Source organism: Phocoena sinus, chromosome 1 (genome assembly GCF_008692025.1).
Source record: "Phocoena sinus isolate mPhoSin1 chromosome 1, mPhoSin1.pri, whole genome shotgun sequence".
In the NCBI taxonomy this organism is placed as follows: Eukaryota; Metazoa; Chordata; class Mammalia; order Artiodactyla; family Phocoenidae; genus Phocoena; species Phocoena sinus.
This window is the reverse complement of record NC_045763.1, coordinates 149576458-149599429: the sequence shown is the minus strand read 5'-3', so window position 1 is coordinate 149599429 and position 22972 is coordinate 149576458. Positions and strand designations below refer to the sequence as shown.

At 48.7% G+C, this 22972-nt stretch overlaps 1 protein-coding gene across 1 annotated transcript in view; it reads right to left on the bottom strand.

Moving 5' to 3' along the window:
• PLXNA2 (plexin A2) overlaps positions 1-22972 on the bottom strand; it is a 221125-nt gene that overhangs the window by 170982 nt on the left and 27171 nt on the right. Inside the window, 1 exon segment of the mRNA XM_032634123.1 lies at positions 18017-18199. Within this exon segment, the coding sequence (XP_032490014.1) occupies positions 18017-18199 (183 nt within the window).

The following is a 22972-nucleotide window of genomic DNA, read 5'->3' as shown; positions in this document are numbered from 1 at the left end:
ACATATGACATGAATGAACGGGGAAATAATTTCACCTCCCTGAGCCTTGGTTTTCTCATCTGGAAAGATACGTAGTTCTAGTCCCTGTGTTGCAGGGCTGTTGGGAGGATTAAATAAAGCAAAGTGCTTAGCACGGTGGCTGGCACAATACATGACGTGATGACCAATAAATGTCTGTTGCTTTGTCAGTTTCTCAACCTCAGCACTACGACAATAGGGGCAGGATCATTCTTTCTTGTGGGGGCTGTTCTGTGCATTATAGGACGTTTATCAGCATACCTGGCCTTTATCCACCAGATGCCAGTAGCACCTCCTGCCCCCAGACATAACAATCAAAAATGTCTCCAGATTTCACCAAATGTCCGTAGAATCACCCCAGCTGAGAGATACTGGCTTAATGTAATTAATGATGATATTAGCAACAAGTAATATATTTGAAAGCACATAGTAGGCACTGATAGTAATATTCGTTATTTTGAATGAGCGAATGTATGAATGAACACGCTAAGTAATCATGGGTGCGGTTCTGCATCTTCAAACCCTTGGTGGCAGGAGGTGTACAGTCTACTAAGTTCTGGACTCCAAAAGGTTGATGGAATCACAGAGGGGGATGGGCAGGGCACCACACGGACCACCTTGGTGTCTCCTCTGCCAGCTCTCTTTTGGCATCGAACTAGTACCTACTGGGATTTGCAGATGGAGCACTGACAGGTGGGTGAGGCTGTGAGCTAAGTGAGGCTGAAGGAATTTTCCCCTCTGAGAAAGGGCAGTCCCAAAGGGATCTGTCTGCAGCAACCAATGGCTTGAATTTCTGTGTGTGAGATGTGATTGCTTGAAGCTTGTACACTCCCCGAAGAATCTCATCCTTCGCCCATGGCCAGCCGGAGACATTGCTAGGAACTTCTGAAGTCCTACCTTACCTGGAGGACACACATGCAAGCCCCTTTTGACTCCCATCAAGAAGATGTCTTACTACTGGGGCAGAAGGATGACTCCTGTCCTAGGAGTTTTTCCCTCCTCCCCCCTCCCCACCTTACCCCTCTCCTTTCTTTTTAAACATGTATTGAATCTCTGCTACATTAGTTGGTCCTACAGACAAAGAGATGATAAATGCAGCCCCTATTCCAAAACTGCTGAGTGTACTGAGGGCAGAGAAAAGAAAAAGGGTGATGACAATACATACAATGATAATAGGTAACATTTACTGAGCCCTTATCCTATTTTGGACACTTATCCTCTTTTGGACACTGCTCTCTGTGCTTTACCTGTATTGGCTCATTTACATGTAGCTCCACAACAAGCCTGTGAGGCAGAAACTATTATTATTTCTAGTTTGCACATGAGAAGACAGGCACAGAGAGGTGAGGTGATTCTTACTATGCCACCCAGGTACTAAGGGGCAGAGTCAGGAGTGGAATCCAGGACACCTTGGGACTGGACTCTTCTTAACCGCCATGCTCCCTGCTCTGATAGCCATGTGATGGGGTGCTATGAAGCACACAAAGGGGGGCCTTCCTGGAGGAGGTGATGCCATAGTACCCTGAAGATGAGAAGGCGTTAGGTGGGTAGGAAAACACACGCGAAGTCCCGAGGTGAGAAGGCCATGGAGATGCAACAACGTTCTAAAAGCAAGTCTTAGCCCCCGTGTGTGCATCCCCGCCCCTGACCTCATGGCTGGGTTAGAGCCGTGAATTCAGCTATCAGGACTCCTGCCTCTGGCCTGGGCTGGGTCTCTGGACACTCACTCGGAGCCACCCATTTGGCCTCCTGTCCTAGCCTGTGCTGTCTGATTTGGCTTTACAACCAAGACCGGGACTGATACTCTGTCTCCTGTCTGTGAGGTCCTCAATGATCCACTCCTCCCTTAGGCCTGATCTAGTCTCCATGCTTCAGCCCTCACTCACCTCTTGGTCTTGATCTGGGCTCTTTCTGTCTCACCTCGTTCTGCTGCCACTTACGCCAAGCTTGGGAGTGGGAGTTTGTGTGTGTGTGTGTGTGTGTGTGTGTGTGTGTGTATGTATGTGTACCTGTACTTGTGTACGTGCATGCATATGTGTATCTGTGCATGTGTACGTACATGTGTGTGCATGGTAGGTGGTGAGTATGGTGTATGCACGCCTGTTACACCACTCGATGGTCAGGTAGGCCCAACATTTCATCTTCTGTCATTTAAATCTGATACATATAAAATAGATGAGAGCAAGATGCTTTGATTGAAGGAGGATGGAACTGGGGGATTAGAGTGGTCACCTTAGAGCTCAAAGGCACACTGTCTAAAAACCATTAGACAGACTCAACATTTTAGGCTCAAAGACTGCTTTGAGAATCTGATGAAAGCAATGGGCCCTCTACACAAAAATTATAGACATACAAATGTTTGCATAACATTTTTGGGGGTAGATCATGAGCCCCCCTGAATCCAGGAACACTGGTTAAAAGTCCTGTGCATTCAGCTTCTACCATATCCTCCTACTGGGTCTCCCTGCCCCTCTGACTTTGCGGGGGAGAGTTATAAGAGGTTGGCAGCTCCAGCACAGGGAATGATGAAACCCAGACAAGTCCTGCCATTGCTTCGTTTGCTCAAGGAGAGGAGAGGCCCAGGATTTGGAAAGCACAACCTTCTCGTACTCAAATTCCTATGACAAGGGCACGGCTGTTAACATTGCTCCCACATGGCCAGCCCTAGGCGGCTTGGGTGTCAGAGATGACTGTTGCCTCAGTTTCCACACTAGCTTAAAGCCTGTGAGCTCCTATATCTAGAATGGGCAAGGGATGGGCATCCAGGGTCCAACCATAGTGTCATTGCTGGGTGATGCTGGGCGAATCTCTTGACTCCTCTGGGCCAGTTTCCTCAGCCATAAGACCACAGCCCATGGGGTTGTTAAGATGACTAGATGAGCTCAAAATGAGCGCTATATACATGAAAGCTCTTTACATACCTCAAACCATTAAGTAAGTTTAAGGGGGTTCTTAGTATCTTGGCATTCAGAGAATGACTGGGAGATTTATACCAAGAGAGTTGTCTTCTTCCGGACTGGGAACCAGGGAGATTTGTCCAGGGTCATCTCTCGATAAGTCCTGGGGTAGCAGGGGGAGCTCACAGCTTAGGGCACTTAGCTCCGGACAACCCCAGCAACATCCAGGGGTCCTGGAGTCATCTGCTCCCTCTTTCAAGGCTCCCATCCTTCAGCCCAGGAAAGAGACTCTAGAACAGCCCCTTGCTACAGCTCCCCTGGTCCTCTGGGCTCTGGTTGCGGCTCTAGTCTACTACGAGATGCAAATCCACTTCCAAGTTCACAGTGAGGGAAAAATGAGAAGGTTCTTCATTGGGTCTGCCTGCTGTTAATGAGCTGGTCTGGGGGAAAAGTCTGAGTGAAAATGAACAGTCACTACCCAGAGTCACTGGAGTGTTCCTTGTAGCTGGCCCCGATGTACGTGTTTTATGTGGCACTCAGGCTGCGGTGCCTGGGGCCCACAGGCAGGTTTATGAGATTAAAGCCCAGTGCCCAATAAATAATTTAGCAGCTTACTGCAAAAATACAGACACGCAGTATAATAGCTACTATCTCCGGCAGCCTGATGTGTACGGACATTTTAAATGCACGTCACTTTCATCTTCTTGCTTCCATTTGACGTGGGGTCCAAAACCAAAGAAGGAAGAGAAAAAGAACATCACCTCCACCCTCTGTCCGTGTCCTGCCACTAAGATGGGGTTGATGAGAAAGAAAACTCTTCAACACACTAATTATTCAGGGCTTTGCTGGCTGTCCTTCCCCACCACCCACCTCCTTCTATCTCTGCTCTATTCTTCGCTTGTGGTTCCTGTTTGTGTGTGCAGAAAGAATCTGAAATCTCCACTAGACTAATTATTCATTCAGAATTTGGTTTTCTTCTCCCAGAGGTGCCTTTTATGGAGCAAAGCTGGCTCCAGGTGCTGGCTCCTGCAGAGTCACAAGTGACTTGCTTGTGGATGCAGCTCAAAGCTGAAACAAATAAATATCAGCGCCATGACCACCAGACTCCTGGCTGAAGATCTAATGAGGCAGAAGTTAGTGGTGATTGATTGGTAAGACTTGGTCTTGGACATGAGGGAGGGGAAGAGGATTGGAGAGGGAAGAAGGAAGAGGTTGGGGTGGGCGTCACAGGGAGAGAGGGTGGGAGAAGGCAGAGACAGTGGCTCCAAGATCTAGAAGCATCAATGGGACATGAGTGGCACAGAGTAACCTATGTAGCAACATGAGCTAGCAGCAGAAAACGATGCCAAAGGGAACCATCCTCTTCTTATTGGAAAGTTTACTGGTTCTGATCAAAGTTCAGGGACAAGTGGCTTCAGTGGGAATGAGGGAGAGTGGTAGGATTTCCCTCTAGCTCTTGTAGAAATCTGGGAGGGTGGCATCCACTTCTGTACCAACCCCTTGATTCTCCTTCTGTGGGTAGCATCTACCCCAGACCCACTGGCCACTGGGCTTGTACAGACGCCACCAAGCTTACCCAAGCCCCCCTACTTTTTTGCCTCCTTGGCCTTGGATACATTTACCGCCAGTGGCTGTGGTTTATCTCCCGTTGTTTATGGCCTGGGACAGGCTGCCTACAAATAGGTCCCCAAAGAGTGGGGAAATGCAGGCACCTGCCATTCTTTGAAACTCTTTCCAGAAATGAAAAGGATAGTCATAAAATGTGGCATGCAGGGGAGGAGGTGGGGTGGGGGTGACATGCATCATAAAAAGCGTAATGGACTAATGCTAATACACAGACTGGCTGCAGCCCAGGGGTGCCTGCTGGGTTCAGACATAAATACTGGGGAGGCACCAAGGAGACAGATTTTTTATTTCTTTGATTTGATGGGGAGAGGCTGGGCATATTTTTTCCTCTATTTCTCTGACTGTGGCCATTCCTCTGGCAAGACCACCAATCTGTTTGAGACTGAAGCTACTCAGTGTTTTATGGTTTCCAGAGCAGTTAGACTCTTGGAAAGACTGGAGGTGCAGAAGCATTTGTGGGTGCATCACATTGCCTCACAGGGTCAGTCCACTTGGGGGGTTTGTTGGCGTCATCCAAGATCTTGCAAGTGACAAGAGATCAGAATGGGGTGAGTGTCACCGTGCTGGATGTATGCTTGAATGCATGTATGAGTAACTAGGTACCTGCCCAACATCAGGCAAATTTTGAAAATTAAAGGGACTGATTTATGTCCTCTGCTTCGTGGGAACCAAAAGAACAGCAACCCCAGCAATAACCCAACACGAATCTCCATCCCCTCTTAACTTCAGGCATAAAGGTTAAAAGAGCTGTTTGTTAACTAGTGGCAAATTCAGGTACTTCTGAATTTGGACTGAACCAAGCACACTGTCTTCGAGGGTCTTCTACATTCTCTGGCTAATGTTGGCCATTGGCCCACTGCTATCTATCCACACATTTGTCTTGAAGTATGCCCATACATAGAAAGGGTAAATGTACAGTGGAGGTATGGGCGGAGGGCAGAAGCGAGTAAGAATCCTGTATGAAAAGGGCCTCCATTCCAGGTGAGGCTACGGTGCCCTTGCCCCTTTCTTCGTACCTTGAAGCACTCAGCGCCTAGGAGTTGTGCTCGAGCTCTGGGCCCTGAACTCAAGGACGGATTCAGTCCACCTAGAACCCTAGGCTACTTGAGAATAAAGAGAAACAACAGAAATTGTGGTGCCTATGGTGGGGTGAGAAGCCCCGGCTCAGCCTTTCAGTGTGTGTGAGAAAAAGACCGAAGGCGTTTGGAATTCATGTTGCAGTTCGCCATTTGTTTGGAAGAGTTAATTTTCCATGTGGTGTCCCCAAGAAGAGGTGGGAACTAAAGTGGCAGTCTTCTGAATGCCGTGGGTACCGAGAGCTAGAGGCTTTTGTCCTCTGCATTTGGGTATATGTGAGAGGAGAAAGAGGAAGGGGAGTGAGGAATCTTATTAGGTGTGGAAGGCCCACGATAAGCAACTGAGATACTTCTTTAACCTCATTATTACCCTTATGAAGTAGATATTATTATTCCTGTTTTAAAGGTGAGAACCCTCAAATCTGAGTTTCCAAGAGGTTACATAACTTAGCTAAGATCACAAACTTAATACATAGTAGGGTTAGGACTTGAACTCAAACCGCTGTCTTCTCACAATGACATAAAAATACGAAAGGAAAAGAAAAATCAGTAAATGTTGATTTGGAGGAAAGATTATTTTCAGTCTGACAGTCAAAAGAGCAGGGACAAGTGCATCTCTTATGCCAAGTGGTGCATATTACTCGCAGTGATAAGGGGGGGTGTCACGTGTGCTACTGTTAGAAAAGGATTAGAGGACCCTTATGTGCATGATGACGTGTGATTACTCAGGGTGAGTGGGGCATTGAGTCTCCAGCGCTGACCTGGGTGCCTGATGATAATAAATGACTGGGCTCCCCAGTAAATAAATATGCTGCAGATCTACCTGGGAACGCACCTCATCGTGAGAGAGAGCTCATCCTTTCCCACCAGGTGTAGCAGTGGGCCCTTTTATGTGTGAGGTTAACCGGCGCTCTCTGGATGGCAACCCTTGGAATCAGTTGTGAGTGGGGGTCTTGCCCAATCATCTACCTAAAAATGAGACCAATTGGGCCTATCCATAGGGGTTTGTCTCAGCCCCTTCCAGTCGAGCTTGGGGCACACCAAGACGTTCCTCTTCCCTCAGTTGGCTCATAGCCACCTGAAAGTCTGAGAAAGAAATCACCAGAGTACCTAGTCTTTTAGCCTAAGGTTAAGGTTAGACTTAAAGAAGACCTTCCTGACTCTGAGCTGTCGGACCCTAGACCGTAAGCTAGCAAACTGGCTCTGGAATATCCTTTCCTAAAGATCTCAAAGAGAGGGAGAGATACCTAATTGCTGCCCACAGCTCTGGGCAAGGGGGAACCTTCCCTCCAGCCTCACCTTTGCTTGCTGATATTTTAGTAAAGGCCCAATACAAATATAGAATGTATAATTTTCACATCATTCTTGGCAAATCCCAGGTGCGCCCCATTAGCAGAGTTCCAAGGATGCCATTTTCTATGGAGAAAAAGATATGCCGCGTCGGAGTGCTTAGCTAAGGGCCCTATTAATAGCGATCCTAATTATATGGCTGCAAATTTAATTCATATCAATGATTAGTGTCAGAATCAAAGGCATCAGGCATCAATATTGATGGAATTGCATAAGCTCCATAAACAGAGAACAAGCATTCGGGCCCATCCCCCCGGCAGTGGTTTGCTGTTAACTATTACATTAAATGTCTCTTCCAATTTTGCCAGATCGAAATGAGTCCATTTCTCAGTGTCCTCCTCCCCCACCCGAAACCTTTGCCCGGCCAGCTCTGAATGGGTATGACTGGCACACAAAAGATCCCAGACAGCGTCTTTGAAGGAAAGCCCGGGGCCTCCAAGGGATGCACGGGTGATGGGCCCAGGCCCCACGCTTTACACGGCAGCTCTTGGCCTTGTCAGTAACACTCCTTTGTCTCCCCTTCAGAAAGCTCACAGCAAACAATGATGCCTGGAGAAAGGGGAGTCAGCTGGGGACTGTGTGTGGCACAAAGGCTGCCACTCCATCCATTGTGGCCTGGGCTGAGATGGGTGGGAAGGGGAGGAGGAGGCCTGAGGGGAGTGACACAAAGCAGCGTGTGCCGAGGTGACAGCTGCCACGTCCTGGTTTTCCAAGGGATCTTGGCTGGAAAGAGTGCAAAGTCAGTCCTTCCACTCTTCTCTCCTGCATCTTCTTGCAGCTCTCTGTAGGGCAGGTGGTGGGTTACAGAGGGACCAACAGAATCTTAGAGAAGGGAGATAGAGTGCTCAAAGTTAGTGGTTCACAAAGCCCAGGTCTGGAGTCAGAGGGATCTAGATCCCAATCCCAGCTGTCCAATTAGAAGCAATGTGACTCGGCAAGTTACCTAACTTCGTTGGGCTTCAGTCTGCTCATATGGAAAATGGATGTAATATTAATCCTTACCTTACAAGGGTATTGTGAGGTTTAACTAAAAAAATACGTAGCTCAGGGCTTAGCACATAGTGAGTGTCTAAGTTATAATAGGCCTACTCCCTGCAAAATAAATAAATAAATAAAGCAGCATGCCTAGAAAAAGGACTCATATGTAAAACCTGAGGTTCCCAATTCAGTGTTCTTCTGACTTGTCAGAACTTCTTATCCCCAAGGCAAGCATTTTGTGGGTAAGCAGGCCTCCTTGCTGGCCAGGCTCTAGATAGATCCTCAAGTCACATACAGTGAGGGCTCAGTGATGCTGGGCACCCCAGAGCAAGGCTGTATGGCCAGGCCTGGGATAGGAAGTTCAGCTAGACTCTTTCCCTGTAGAGAATGATCCCCAGACCAATTTTAGGTTCTGCTTAGGGAATGCTTGCATGCTAGGGAAAGGCAGAGGTCAGCCTCAGGTTTTGTGCACAGGGAACATTCTTCCATATGATACAGAGAGAAGGGCCCCAAAAGTAAAGTCTAAAAACCTGGATTTTATCTTGCTTCTGTTGCTAAGGACCTGGGTGATTTTGTGCAGATCCCTTAACCTTTCTAGGCCTCAGCTGTCTCATCCACAAAATAGAACAATAAACATCTCACCTGCCCAAAGTCTGTTGGCTGGACTAGTTTTCTGAGGGCCTTTCCAGTTATAAAATCAGGGGAACATTCCTGACCTTGTGTGACGGAGTCCACCTTCCCCCTGGGGGGTGGGGCTGACCCCTTTGCAGGGTCCAGACTCCATGGCCTCTTCTCCTTCCTTGGCTGCATTCTCATCCACCCCTGAATACAGAAGTGTGAGAGTTCCTGATTTGCTACTAAAGGCTGTTAATACTATTGTCCCTTCCAGGTTAGGTGGGGACGCCCAGCTGGTGTCAGTAGCCTTTGAAATCCAGTGAGGTTTTGGAGAATGATGGCCGATTGGGACAATCCCAGAGGCACCAGCTCCTAAACTTGTGCCCCATCTTGAAGCCTAGAAACCTTTCTGGAGGCTGAGGCCAGGAGAGGAACAGAAACCCAGGAAGAAACTTAAAGGACAGAACCTCAGGGTGACCTTCAGCACCTTGCATCTCCATATATCTCCTGCTTCTCCAGACAGAAGGACACATGACAACAGGAAGGAAAGAGAAGTTCAAGTAGCTGCAAGCTTTCAGCTTCATCATTGTTGGACTGTACAGGTGACTGAGGTGTGTGCTGCACCATCTCCACCTGAAATATTTGTAGCTCTGATTCCAGTCTTCCCTTGATTTACCCTGTGACCCTAAGCAATCCATAATAATCCATAATCTCTGTGAATTTCAGTATCACCATCTGTCACGGAGCAGAGAAATATCTCAATCCTTCCTGTTTATCCTAAATGCTATGGGATTAGTGAGCTAACGGAAACCAAGGGAATCTGGGTCCTTAGAAAAGGATGGTAATGGTGTAGGAGTGGTAGCAGTAACACTAGTAGAGTCGCACTTACAGCAATTATGGTAAGAGCAGGAATAGCTACCATTTATTAAGCATCTGCTACACACTGGGCTCTATATTAGGTTCTTCATATCCCCCAAGTCTGACATGCATAGCAATCTTGCAAGGTAGCATCAGTGGACCAGTTGATGACACTAAGGTCTGCCCAAGATCACACAGTTCATTGAAGGTGGAGTTGTGTAGCCCTAGGATATCATGGTTGGCTTGGGAACATGCAAAGGGCAGAGACTGGCCCCGTTTTAGTTAATTCTGCAAAGCCATAAGAGCCGAACCACCACTTCCCCCAGCCCGGCCCTGAGGAGGGGTCAGTACCTATTGTTTGGTGATATGGGACTCGGAAAGCTCTCACTGGTGACTAATGCAGCTGGATGCCAGTGTCCAGCAGGATTAGATTAGTTCGGCCCAGCTGGTCTAGCCTTCCAAGTATTTTTTTTCCCATGACACAGGGCTGGGGGCAAGGGGCAGGATTCTCTTCCTCCATCTGACCTTGCAAACATGTCACTAAAAAAGAGGCTGATCTGACAGCTCCACGCCCCCAGGGAGCCAGAGAAGAAGCGGGCTTCGGGGGAAGCCTCCAAGATGTTGGTAATAATAATGGAAAGCACTTTTGTTGCCAGGCACCATAGTAAGAACTTTTCATACATGATTTCACTTAGTCTTTCCAACAACTATGCAAAGTGTTTATTACTACCCACTCCACAGAAGAAAAAAATTGAGGCTCACAAGTTAAGTAACAATAGTAGTGATATTTAAATGCATATAAGCTCAGCACCCCACTTCACATAAATGATTTCATTATGCTCTATTTTTTTCATTAGCACTTATTATCTTCTAAATATACTGTATATTGTGCGTTCTCATTATTTTCTTTCCACATTAAGGTATAATCTTCACTAGGGCAGGCGATGTTGACAGTTTTGTTTACTACTGTATACCAAGCAAATGGCGCATAGTAGGTATTCAATACATTTTCGTTGAAGAACGAATGATTTCATTTAATCCTCATTACAATCTCATGCGGCAGGTATTATAATTGTCTTCGTTTTACACATGAGGAAACGGAAGCTCAGAGGTCACACAGCTAATAGACTGGAGTCAGAACTGCATCCTGTAAGCTCATATGCTCTCTGTTATGCAAATAGGTTCCTACCTGAAGACAAGAGGACAGCACCAGCTGGTCTTTGGAGGTCCTGTCTAACCTCAAGATATATGTCCATGCTCTGTACCCACAAGCAGGCAAGGCTCAATGACCTAAAAGGATGTATATCTATGTGGTCTGTATTTTCCTAAAGATGACCGCTCTGTAAACATTAGCACCTTGGCTTCTTAAACATTCTACAGAGCCTATTTGGGTCACCTGGATTCTGTGAGCTTGAATCATTTCGCCTGTGCTTCACCTGCCCTGAGATAAAGCCCCGAGCTCCAAAGGGCTCCCTCTTGGAGTGCAAAGCACCACGCTGAGCACACAGCCTGACTCCTCACACCGGGATTATCCAAGATTGAAGCACACAGGAGCCGCACAAAAGGTGCAAAAAATAAATGCATCTTTCGTTTCTCCCTTTCAGAATGACTCTGGGAGATCAGGGGCTCTTCCTTGGGGTCAGCTGGGGCTCTGGATAGAAACCCACACCCTCTCTCTCCACCTGTCATGGTCGAGCAGGTGGATGTGGTGGTCAGGGGAGGAGGTTTGGAAGGATTCTGTAAATATGCCCCCTTCCCTGTGCCAGCCAAATGCTGCCTTTCCCAGGTTCCAGAAGACCAGTTCTTGGGACCCAAGAGGCCTATAAAACAACAAAACAAACAGCGAGTTTGGCGGCAGGAGCCTGGGCAGGGAGCCAAAGTCATTACTAGGGATGTGGTGGTGAGTTCTGAGCCACCAGCCCACCTCCTCTGCACAGGCTCTGGGGCAGGGGAAGAGGGCATCTGCTGCCCACTACCCCAGGCCCCAGAGCTGCTGAGATGCATCAGGGATACAGAGCATTAGCTCAGCGGTCACAGGTCCCAAGAAATCCGCTAGGTCTCCTAGAATGAGACCCACAGCCCTGGCTGTTTACTCAATCCAAGGTTCACAATGAGAGACGAGTGAATCATTTCCACTCCGAGGAATGAGTGGCTATTGTTCAGTGGTGTTGGCACAGCGAGAAAGGTATGTTTCTCAGCTTTTCATCCAACTTGGCTTTCCGTCCGCCAAGACAACTCCACCCCACAAGGGAGCCAAGTAGCAGGTTAGGAACTTCCGTGCATGTTTTGGGAGGAACTATAAATGCCAATGTCAATGTTGCCAATGGGTTGGCCATGTAACCTTGGACAAGATATTTCATTTAACATCCTGGTGGCTCAGTTTTCCACATCTGTAAAATGGAGTGGAGATGCAGGGAACCATCGCCATACTTAGCTGAAGTACTTGTGGAGGATGGAAAGGACCGTGGAAAGATATCTCATAAATAATCAGTGTTATCAAGTAACTGAGCAATAACCCCAGGGCCTGGGAGAGTTAATACTTTGGTGCCCCCAATGGATTCTTTCCAGTGCCTAAGCCGCTACTGCGAGAGGCTCACAGTTTTCCTGGCCTGGCTCAGTAATTCGTTTGTGAGCTTACAAAGAGAAGAATAAGAATGGGAACGGACGTCGGCAGGGTTTCCTGTGGGCTGCGGACTGGAGACCTTGGGTTGGTATGTCCCATAAGGAAAGGCAGAAAGGATTTTCCTCAAGCATTTCACAGGCATTTTGGTGGCTGCCTTAGCTAATGGGAAAGAAGGTGGTGGCAAAAGAGGCCCCGGCCCTCCCCAGACCTTGAAAAGGCTAAGTCTCTGTGGATTTGCCAAAATGTCCAGGAGTCTGATACTCCTGTCGGGGGTGGCAGGGAAGGGGTTGCCTGGGCCTCTGTACCTGCCTCTCGGCAAAACTGCCTCTGATGCAGGTGAGGCAGATAGCTGGCCATGCTCTCCTGGGATCTACGGGCAACAGTGTAAACGCGGCTCCCTCCTCCCAGCTTGCTCAGAATTGCTGAGAGCACTACCCCACCCTCTTCCAAACACCGTTAACCAGAAAACAGGCTCTTTTCCTGTCCCAGCAGTTCTCTTGTTTCCTAGACCCCTCATCCCATGGCCACCCTCCAACCCTCCCCCTCCCCTGCAGACCTATCCACCACATCCTAACTTCCTTCCTTTGCAAACCAGCCACGTCAACAGGAGTCACTCTTGGTGTCTGGTTCTCTTCCAACGCGTGCAAGTAGGTCTCTGGCCTGGAGGAGGTACATTTGAGATAAATTTCATGAGCGACTGATGTGTGAGAGACACTGGATCTGGCTGTGGGGATGGGTGACATATGTGGAAAAGAGGGCCCCTGTCCTCCAGGACCTGTGAGTCTCAAGAGAAGTGGACACCTTATTCGGCAGCTGCTCCCGCACCAGATGCTATCGGAGCAAAGCGGCAGGGGGTCTGAGGAGGGCGCTAGTCACAGTGCTGGAAGGGGCGAGGTGAGGGACATGTCACCAGGCCTTGAGCATCAGGAGAGGCTTCCGGTGGCAGGGGTGCGGGAGAGAACAGCGAGCCAGCACCTCCTGCTGCTGTGAGGCCCTGGGGTCGAGGGGCCAGAGGAGGCCTGAAGAAATGGGAAGCCAGGGCTGAGGCAGAGGTTTTAGCAGCTGCCAATGGAGGGGAGGAACCAATGGGACTTTGTCCCAAACCCTAGAGAGTCCTGCTTCCCGGTCCCAGCGTCTTCTGCCCTCTCAGCTCGGGCCCCACGACCTGTCTCCTGGACCCCTCCCTTCAACCTGGGAAGTCGTGCTAAATGAGTCTGTAGTCCCTGTTGCCACTACTCTTCCTCGTGTGCTTTGGTATTAGCTCCGGGCATCTCTTAGGTGGACTCCCACCGCCTGCCCTTGGCCAGGAGGGATGTCAGCACAGTCAGCCGTGCCCAGCCCCAGGAGGCCCTGCTTTCCCTCCCCTGCCTCTTGCCCCAGGCCTGCCTGCCCTCGTCCTCTGGGTCCTGCCTTGCCCTGTCTGGGCCAAGCACCTCCCCGCTGACCCTCAGGGGCTTTCTGCTACACACCCAGGGCCAGCGTGAGCCCAGTTGTGACTTCAAAGCCCACCCCCAGGGTGCCTTGGCCTTCCCCGCTCTGCTCCCCTTCTCTGCCCTCCCTTATCTCCCACCCCTACTGAGGGAGTCAGAGAAATAGGGGCGGCATAAGTGGGAAGGTCATGTGCTTGGTGCAGGTGCCTCTCCACAGCTCCCCTGATCGGTGACCACCCAGTCTCTGCTTCAGTATTTCCACTGACTGGGAGCTCATTCCCTCCTGAGTCAACTCTTTCCATTATGGGACAGTTTGGCTGCAAGAAGCTTCTTCCTCCTATTAAGTGGAAAGCTATTTTACCGGAACTCCTACCTGTTGGCCCTCTTCTGCCCTCTGGGGCCACACTGAATAAGTTTAGTTCATCTTGCACAGCTTAGTGGATAAGCATGATTGTGAAACCAGACGATCAAGGTTCAAACCCTGGCTCTGCCATGTGGCTCTTGGACGCATTTCTTTACCTTTTCTGGCCTCTATTTCCTCATCAGCAAAATGGAGGTGACAATAGCACCTACCCCGTCGAGTTGTATAAAGATTAGTTAGTAGATATCAAGCTCTTAGAATATCACCTGACACATAATAAGTGCTCAGTAAATCACAGTCTGTGAAGAAAGCTGTTTCGTCTCCTCCCTTCCACTTCTTCCCTTGGGTTAACATCCTTTTAAAAGTATTCTCCGTACAGCATGGCTCCCACATCCTCGCAGGCCTTGTTGACCTGGCTCTTTGGTTGGCTTAAGCCCTCTTACAATGTTATCTCCCGTGGGAAGTGGAGCCTCCACTTTTCATGACCTTCTGTTAGTGTGGTGAAGACTAATTAACTTTGCCACCAGTGGATCACACAGTTGGCTCACAAGGTCAGTGAAAGTCCCAAGATCCTTTTCACTTGATCCTCTAGGGCTTGAGCCTCACAGTACTCTACGCCTTGGCTTCCACTTCGCCAAGTCCTCCAAGCCCCTCCACGCACTCCAGACCTTGCTGGCACGTGCTTTGCATCTTCTCAGTGCGGCACCCAAGGTCTAGAGGGCCCTTCTCTCCCATCCCCAACTCATCACTTTGTCTGTCTCATTCAGTCTCAGAGCAGATTCTAGTAAGCTTCCTCCTCCATGAAGCCCTCCAGGTTAATCACACTGTGGCAGCTGATTTCTCTGGAATTGTTCCATCCCTGTGGTGAATCCTGGCCTGTCTTCTTATCACCTCTGACGCACTGGACCTTAGTCTAGGCAAGTGTTACACCTCTTGGTTCTGAGGTCTCATCCTTATTCTGCCTGTTCCCTCTGCATGTTTGTGGCTCAGAAGGCGGTGGCCTCGTCTGCACTGCTCTCTGCCTGGAGAGCAGAGGGCAGGTATGAGCAAGTATGTGACACAGCACAGAACAACACCTCGTGGTCCTGCCACTTCTAGGCAGTCTCTGCTTCCTCTAATCGTCCCCACTCGGGGACATCCTGTCCTGTGGGCTGCCATGGACGGAGGCCGCACAGTCTGACAGACACCTGGTTAGGCAGGGAAGAAGTGAGTGGTCCTGACGCACCCTGCTTCCCTCCCCTCTCCAAACTCTTGGCTAGTTGTTGGTTTTTTTTTTTCCTTCCTGTGTTGAAAGAGCTATGCGGCCTGGACCATGGCAGAGTTTCCTGGGGACATTCCATAAATTCCTCATGGGCCGTTTCTCTGGGTAAATGAGAGGCCAGTGGGAGCCCGACTTTAGTATCAGGTGCCTCAAAGGCGTGTGGGTGGAAAGGAAGGGTGAGTCGCCCAGAGGAGAAGGAGGGGTATTATGAGCTCATAGAAACAACTAAAGAACATCGAAGTGAAGAGTGAGAAGGAACAGACAACTGCAGGTCGGAACAAGCTGTGGGCAGCCATGCCCCAGCCTCACCCTTGAATCCTCTGACTTGCCTCCCTAGCAACTTGTCTGCTGGGGTTCCAACAGGGCTAAGAGAACTTGGCTACCTTGAGTGTATGGTTTGAAAAGAGAGATATGGGAAGGTCAGCCCAGGGCCCTTTGAGCCTGGCTGGGTGGTTCTTCCTTTATTCAGTCCTCGTCCACCCATTTGGCAAACATTAATTCCCTAACTCAGATCCAGGGCTGAAGAGAATGGAGGCCCTAGGCCCTGGCTGAACCCTGTAGCAAGCCTGAACCCGAAGGCTGTTCTCAGCCTCCACCCCCAGGGTTCCGTGGCTGCTTCTTTAAGTAAAAGAGGTGTCAACTCGGATGTCAGGACAAGAGGCAACTTGTCTTCATCTCTAAGCTTGGACGAGTCACTTTTCTTCTCTGGGCCTCAATTTTCCTGCCAAATAACACTAGTATTGGGCTAGATGGTCTCTAAGGTTCCTTAGAGAATGGTTTTCTTTTTCGAGACAGTTTTGAGGCCCATCCCAGGTGGGAACACTTGGTGAAAGGATGAGGCAGAAAGAAGGAAATAAATATGAACAAGGCATGACCCCTGCCTTTAACAGAACTTTCAAGAGAATAAAGGAGACAGAATCACAGGAATGATCCAGAACAGTGACTGAAGGTGCAGGAAGGAGAGGAGAAAATGCTGAGGACTAGCTTAGCTGTGGCCCCTGCTGGCCTCTTAAGAGCCTTTGTGCAACTGAGAAACAGGTGGTATTTATGGGCAGATGAGTCAGCTCCAGGAGCTCCTCTGGGGGTACGTTTATACCCTAGGGTATATGGCTTGACAAGGAGAGTTCAGATTGGATTTCAACTCCCATAGGCACCTCGGCCCAAAGTCCCTGGACAAGTCACAATCTACCCAGCTGTATAGATAACCCTGCAGGAAAGTAGCCAGCCTCAGGGGTCCAAATTGAACCCTGTCTTAATAGAATATACCACTATTTTTTTTTTTTTTTTGCGGTACGCCAGCCTCACCGCTGTGGCCTCTCCCGTTGCGGAGCACAGGCTCCGGACGCGCAGGCCCAGGGGCCATGGCTCACGGGCCCAGCCGCTCTGCGGCATGTGGGATGTTCCCGGCCCGGGGCACGAACCCCTGTCCCCTGCATCAGCAGGCGGACTCTCAACCACCGCGCCACCAGGGAAGCCGCAGAATACACCACTTTTTAACAATTGAAGTAGAGTCGATTTACAATGTTGCGTCAGTTTCAGGTGTACAGCAAAGTGATTCGATATATATATATATATATATATATATATATATATATCTAGGATATATATATCCTATTTCAGACTCTTTTCTAGAGTACACCACTTTTAAATCTTAGTGGAATCTCAGAAGGTCAACTCCTTCCCTCTCCACTTCTGGGAAAGCAAACGCCGGGACCACACTCATCCTCTCTCCCGTACCTGAAACCAAGCCAGGGCCCACAGTCCCAGGCCAAGTGGAGGGCACAGGACAGGTACAGGTGGGCACCTCTCCACAGAGTGAGGAAAGGGTTAAAGGGCTTTGGCATCATGAGAAAGAAGGCATCTCCACATCAACCCAGACCAGTTTTTCTCACCTCCTTTGGCAGCAACTCAGAACAAGCAGAACACGGAAATTCTTCCTCAGGCTCCCTCCCTGCCACCCTCCTTCTACATTCCCAAACAACATCTCTCCTGAGGCTCTAACTGGATTAGGAAGAAAGAGCCACAGGGCTGATGTCAACATCAAAGCGTGAGATGCGGTGAGGTCTGGCCTGTGTCTTGATCCACAGGTGCTGGGACTGGGGAAAGGTGGCAGGAGGGTGAGCTTGGGAAAAAGGGATTAGCAGGGACTGGAAAGAACGTGGCTGCTGTAATTCCACATAATAAACCAGACTGTGCTCCGTCTCTACACCTTAAGCGCTAGACAAGCAGGTACAAGCTTCCGGCTTCAGCCCGCCGTGCAGGAGGCTTCCCGTGCTGCCAGCCCCAGACGGCCCGTGCCCTCCCATGGGCAGAGGTGCTCAGAGCAGGCACAGCATAAGATGCCTACTTCCTCCTGTCAGCTCAGGTCTTGGGGGTGAGGGAGGAGGGGCGGGGAAGAGACTGCAATTGCAGGAAGAGGAAAGATAGGAGAACAGTCCCTTATCCAGGCACCATATACCATCCCAGAGAGGCACCACCATCGGCTGAGAAGTGAGACCCATAATGTACTTCAAGCAGCTGCTCTGGACTCAACAAAGACTTTTGATCAGTACAATCACCTCTATAGACTGTGGGGAGGGATTTGTGATGTGGGTGATCCATAATATAGATAATCAAAAAATCAATTCTACTTGATTTGGAGACTTTTTTTTTTTCTCCTCTAGACAGATGCACCTTCCTAATTCCTTGGAGTTTGGTCAATATTGAAATATGTTTACATTACCAAGACACTCACTGACCAGTGGGTAGAGGAAGCAGCTAGAAGATAAGGCACAAATTAACCCCTACCAACCCTCCCCACTCTACCTGTTCCTGCCCCAAGAAAACTGAGTTGCCTCTAGTTAAATCTCCATCAACAGCAACCTTCCAGAAGAGGCTCTCAGCCGAGGCGCTGAACAGCATCTCCAGGCTCACGGACTCTTACCTTTTTCAGCTTGCCGCTCTTTGTACCCACAAACACCACGCTGTAGCCATTGTAAACATAGGACGCCACCGAAGTCATGCGGTCCCGGCTGGTGGTGTACAGGGTCAGGCCCTCCACTGGAATTGAGCCTCCAAGTGGCTGGTTGATGTCCAGTCCACAGAAGTTGTCATCGATGGGCACCGGCTGGAGAGAAGGGGAGGGACCTGGGGTGAGTAGCAGCGGAGGCAGGGCCGAGTTGATCCACACCAGCCCACCCACCGTGGCCACCAGCCCCAGGACACCAGGCCTCAGAGAAATTCAGGCATGGAGTTCAGGGGCCTGACACATACTGCACACACAAACATCTCACGGCTGACCCATGAACCCCGCACTGACTCCTGTGAAACCAGACAGCTTTCTTCTCCCTCACCTGCTATCACTCACTCACTTTTCTGCCAAGACAACCAGCAACAGTTTGCAAAGCTGATTGCTCAAACTCATTTCCTGGTCATTTACGTGTCCCTGTGGACCATGCCATTTGTGGCGGTCTTTCTTTTTAGACAGTGGAGATTCAGTCTAGAGGCAATATCACAGGATTCCTACCAGCCTGGTGGCGTTCCTTATTTGTTTCCTGGACTGCAAAGGCCTGCCTTTGGGCATAAGGAATTTTCAGTCATTCCATTATTCACCACATCCCATACTGGGGATACATTAAAAAGGGTTATCTTAATATTGAACAGTGCCTTATACTTTGGAAAAGTTACTTCATCTACATGAATCTCAGTTTCTTCAGGTGTCACACTACCTGCCCACCTTTGTGAGAGAATCACTGGGGAGAAAAGGAAATAACACGTGTGAAGAGATTCGTTAAGTTGTACAACGATTCTCATCACTGTCCGTTAGAGGCCTTCAATGATGTTTGGGTAGATTCTGGGGGAGATGGCCTTCTTGTTAGCAGCCTTTTGCAGGGAGTGGAGGTATGCTTGTATAAAGAATATCTGTCATTGAATAAATTTTTTTAAAAAAAATTAAAGTCTCTTCTCTCTCAGAAGAGACTAGGACACCTTGAAGGGACATTGTACCTTGAGCAAGTGGAAAAATAGCTGGACAGAAAGAATTCCAGTCTCTGCTCTTCTTCTATGTGAACTTTGATCAGTAACAGCCTCTTTGGGGACTGTTAAATTGATGATTTCTAAGATCTCATTCAATTAAAAAAAAAAAAGACTGCATGCTTCCTGAGGACAGGGGCTGCGAGGGGGCTGCATTCTCTGCACACTGTCTAGCCTGGGGCTGGGCTAGGACGGATCCTCCGAAACATCCCAGTTGATTGCACGACAGGGAATCCTGTGGGCAAAGGTTGCAGACTCTGGGCCAGAAAGAGCCCTGAGCCCTCTGGCAGCTGTTCCTCCTGGGTCTGGAAAGGCATCCTCGAGAAGGAAGGAAGTGACAGTCGTGGGAAGCACAGAAAGCATCACGGAGAGACCTGTTCCCATCACCCTTCTCCTCTCACCCACACCAGGAAAGAGCGGGCTGGTGTGTCGTTCCCTGACAGCTTCATTTCCTTGGAAGAACTGATTTATAAGCTAAATGGGATTTTTTTTTGGTAAACCAGGGACTTCTCTTTCATTCCCTGTTCAAATCCAAAGAGAACAGAGGCTCATGTCTTGTGATTCCTTGGCGTTTTGCAGAGAGCTACTGCTCCTACAACTGAGTGGTGGTGCTACCCTTGTGTGTGTGTGTGTGTTTATTCTTTAGGAAAGAAAACTAACTTTTGGGTTAAGGATGACCTTGAACTCTGGATTATATGGCGCTCCACACGGCAGAAGGGATAAGCTTCTCAGGAAGGGAGTGAAGCAATGGTATAGGAGAGCCAGCTTATGAGGAATGCCTGTACATCTATCTCTGCATTCAGTGACATCACACTGGTGGCTTGAAATTATCCATGGTGGGAATATTTACACCATGGAAATTGGCAAATGCTTCTAATCAAGATCCTCCCACCCCAATCCCTTCCCTACTACTACCATTGCCTGCATATAGCCATCCATTTAAGATTCACCAGCACATCCCTGGAGTCAATGATGGAAATTTCAGGCTCCCTAGAAAGGTAGGTCAGAGGAATCAGCTACCACTTTTTACATTTTCTACTTCTCTTTCTCATCCCTACACCAGAGGCACAAGTGTCCTGATAAAGAATCAGGAAATCTAGATTGTAGTCCTGTCTCTACCACTAGCCAGCTGTGTTATCTTGATATACCACATACCCACTTTGAGTCTGAATGCTCTCATCTGTAAAGGGAAAGGATTAGACCAGGTAATCGTCAAGCTGCCTTTCAGCTCTGAAAGTTCTTGATTTCATGGCTTCAGTTTCTTTCCCACTCTCTCCAGGGACCGCTAAGGTTGCAGAGCCTGGGCTCAGGCATAACCTAAGCCAGCTTCTGAGAAATGATGGCAGAAGCCAAAAACTTGCCAGTGATTTTGAATTTCTCTACATCACTCCTGACTCTAGAATCGCCAGACTGTGACGGAAACGGTTTGTTCTGAGCCTAAGCCCCTGGGATTGGCTGGCATTTCCTTTTCTCGTCTCTAAATTGTGAGATATTCCCAAACACCTGCTGCCCCTTTACTTTTGCTCTGAAAGGGAGAGCCTGGTGTATGGCTTTCCTTAGAAGCAGCACGGCTAAATGCAAAGAGTTTGGACTCAGAGGTCATATGGGCTAAACTGAATTCAAATCCCTGCTGTGTCATTTATGGTTGTATGGGTGCAACCAATGTACTTAGTTTTTGTGTCTCTGTTTTTCCATCTGTCAAATGGGGGATGATAATCCTTGCTTTATAGGGTCATATTGAGGATCAAGTGAGGTAACCCTTAAATTGCCCAGCACAGCCTTTAGGACAATAGCTGTTATTCAATGGGTGACGCTCCCCTTCCTCATTTCTCTTCTGGTAACAAAGCTCAAATCCTTCATCTGAGAGCTCCATGTTAGTCCAGAGATCACGTTAAAATTAAGCCCCGGGACGTCAGCTACCCTCACTCCTCCTTAACGCCCTCTGAGGCCACCAAAATGTCTCTGAGTCCCCAGATCTGGGACTCCTTAGATTATAAGGATTTTAAGGGGCCCTTCCTGTTGCAGCCCAACCTCCACCTCCACTATCAAGGCCGCAGCCGAAGAGTGATGATGAAGGGAGGGGGTGGTGAGTGAGGGGCTGTTCTCTCTGAGGTCCTGATCCCACCTGCTGTCACCTCTCTCCCAGTGCCTCTGTTGCTCTGTGGTTACTAGCCCGAGCTTGTCTCTCTGCGAGCCAATGGAGCCCCACAAGGGTGTCGGCTCTTCCTCTTCCCTCTGGCTCAGCAGCAGGCAGGAATCAGCAGTTTCCTTCTGACAAGGGCCCCCTCTGGGCAGTGGGAACCAGGCTGGACTCTGCAAGGAGTTAACCCTTGCATTTCCTCTCCACTTGTCTTGATTGGTTGGGGCCATAGGTTATAGAATTTCAGGACTGTAAAGAACTTTGGAGAATATCTAGCTCAACCTCCTCATTTTATAAAGGTAAAATAATAGCAAATAACTGGTTCTTTAATAATTAATATTAATAATTATAGCTGTCCTTTATTGCATGCTTATTATGGGCCAGGTATTGTGCTCATACATACTTGCTCCATCTGATCTTCATAATAACCATAAAAAGAGACTACTATTATTTCTATTTTAAAAATGAAAAAAAATACAGCTCAGATCAGGTACATAACTTGCCTAAAGTCACACAGTTTTAAATGGTAGGACTGATTTTTAAATACAAATCTGTTGGAATTCCAAGCCTATGGCCTTAACTACCATCCTATTGTACCAAGAGACTGACGGTAGGAACAGAAGCATACCCTAGGCATGATTTGTTTTTTGCTTTAAGAAGAGGTTTTTGGTCCCAGTAGCAGACACCCTCCATTTAGGGTGCTCAGAAGGCAGCCGTACGGGTCGCTTGGTCTCAGATTGTTCCCCAGGCTGCCGATCCAGTGTCCACAGTGCTCTGCACAGAAATCTATCTTAGCACTTGTCACATGCATAACAGTTAACTAATAATGCTCAACCTAACACGCCAGGCATGGTGTTAATCTTGCCACATAGTATCTGATCATCCCACGCGGTAGGCATTATGATTCCCATTTCACAGATGATAGTGGAGAGATATTGAGTTACTCCTGAAGCCAGGAAGTCGCACAGATAGAATCTGAACTCTGAATCCCAAACTCTTAGGTACTATATTACACTGCCAGCTATTTTTTCTTTCACTCTTTCTCCCATTAGATTACGAGATATCTGAAAGTTGTGATCATGTCTTTTTATGTTTGCATCCCCAGCTGGGCACTTGGGAGATCTTCAATACCTTCTTGTTAAGTGGATGGCTGGAGGGAGGGATGAATGGATGGATAGAGGGATGGGTAGATGGATGGAGTGATGGATGGACGGACTAATGGGTGGATCATGGTAACCACCTAGATGGCAGCATCTTGACCCTCTGACAGGACAGTGCTTGCCACTGCCTTTCTTGTCTCTGCCATCCTCAGGTCTGGACCCCAAGCTCCCTTTCTTCTCCTTTTTCCCCAGTTTTCAAATTATCAATCAAGCTCAACTCCCTTCTCACTCCTCCAGCTTACATATCCACCTGCCTACTTTACCCCTTCACTTGGCTGTACCGTGGCCTACAGGGCCCTGTGCGTACAGGATCTGGTGTGTGTTACCTCTGACTGGCTCATCTCCAACCACTCTTTCTGCCACATACTCGGGTCCAGCTGTAGTGGCCTCCTCGCTCTTCACACTCTCCAGGCATGCCCTGCATTCTCTGCAAGAGCTACTCCCTCCCTCTCTCTGGAATGCTTTCCCAGATACCTGCATAGCTTACTTTCCTCATTCTTTGCTCAGATGCTGCTTTCTCAATGAACCAATCCTCGTGGGTACTGCCTCTCCCCACTTCTGGGCTTTA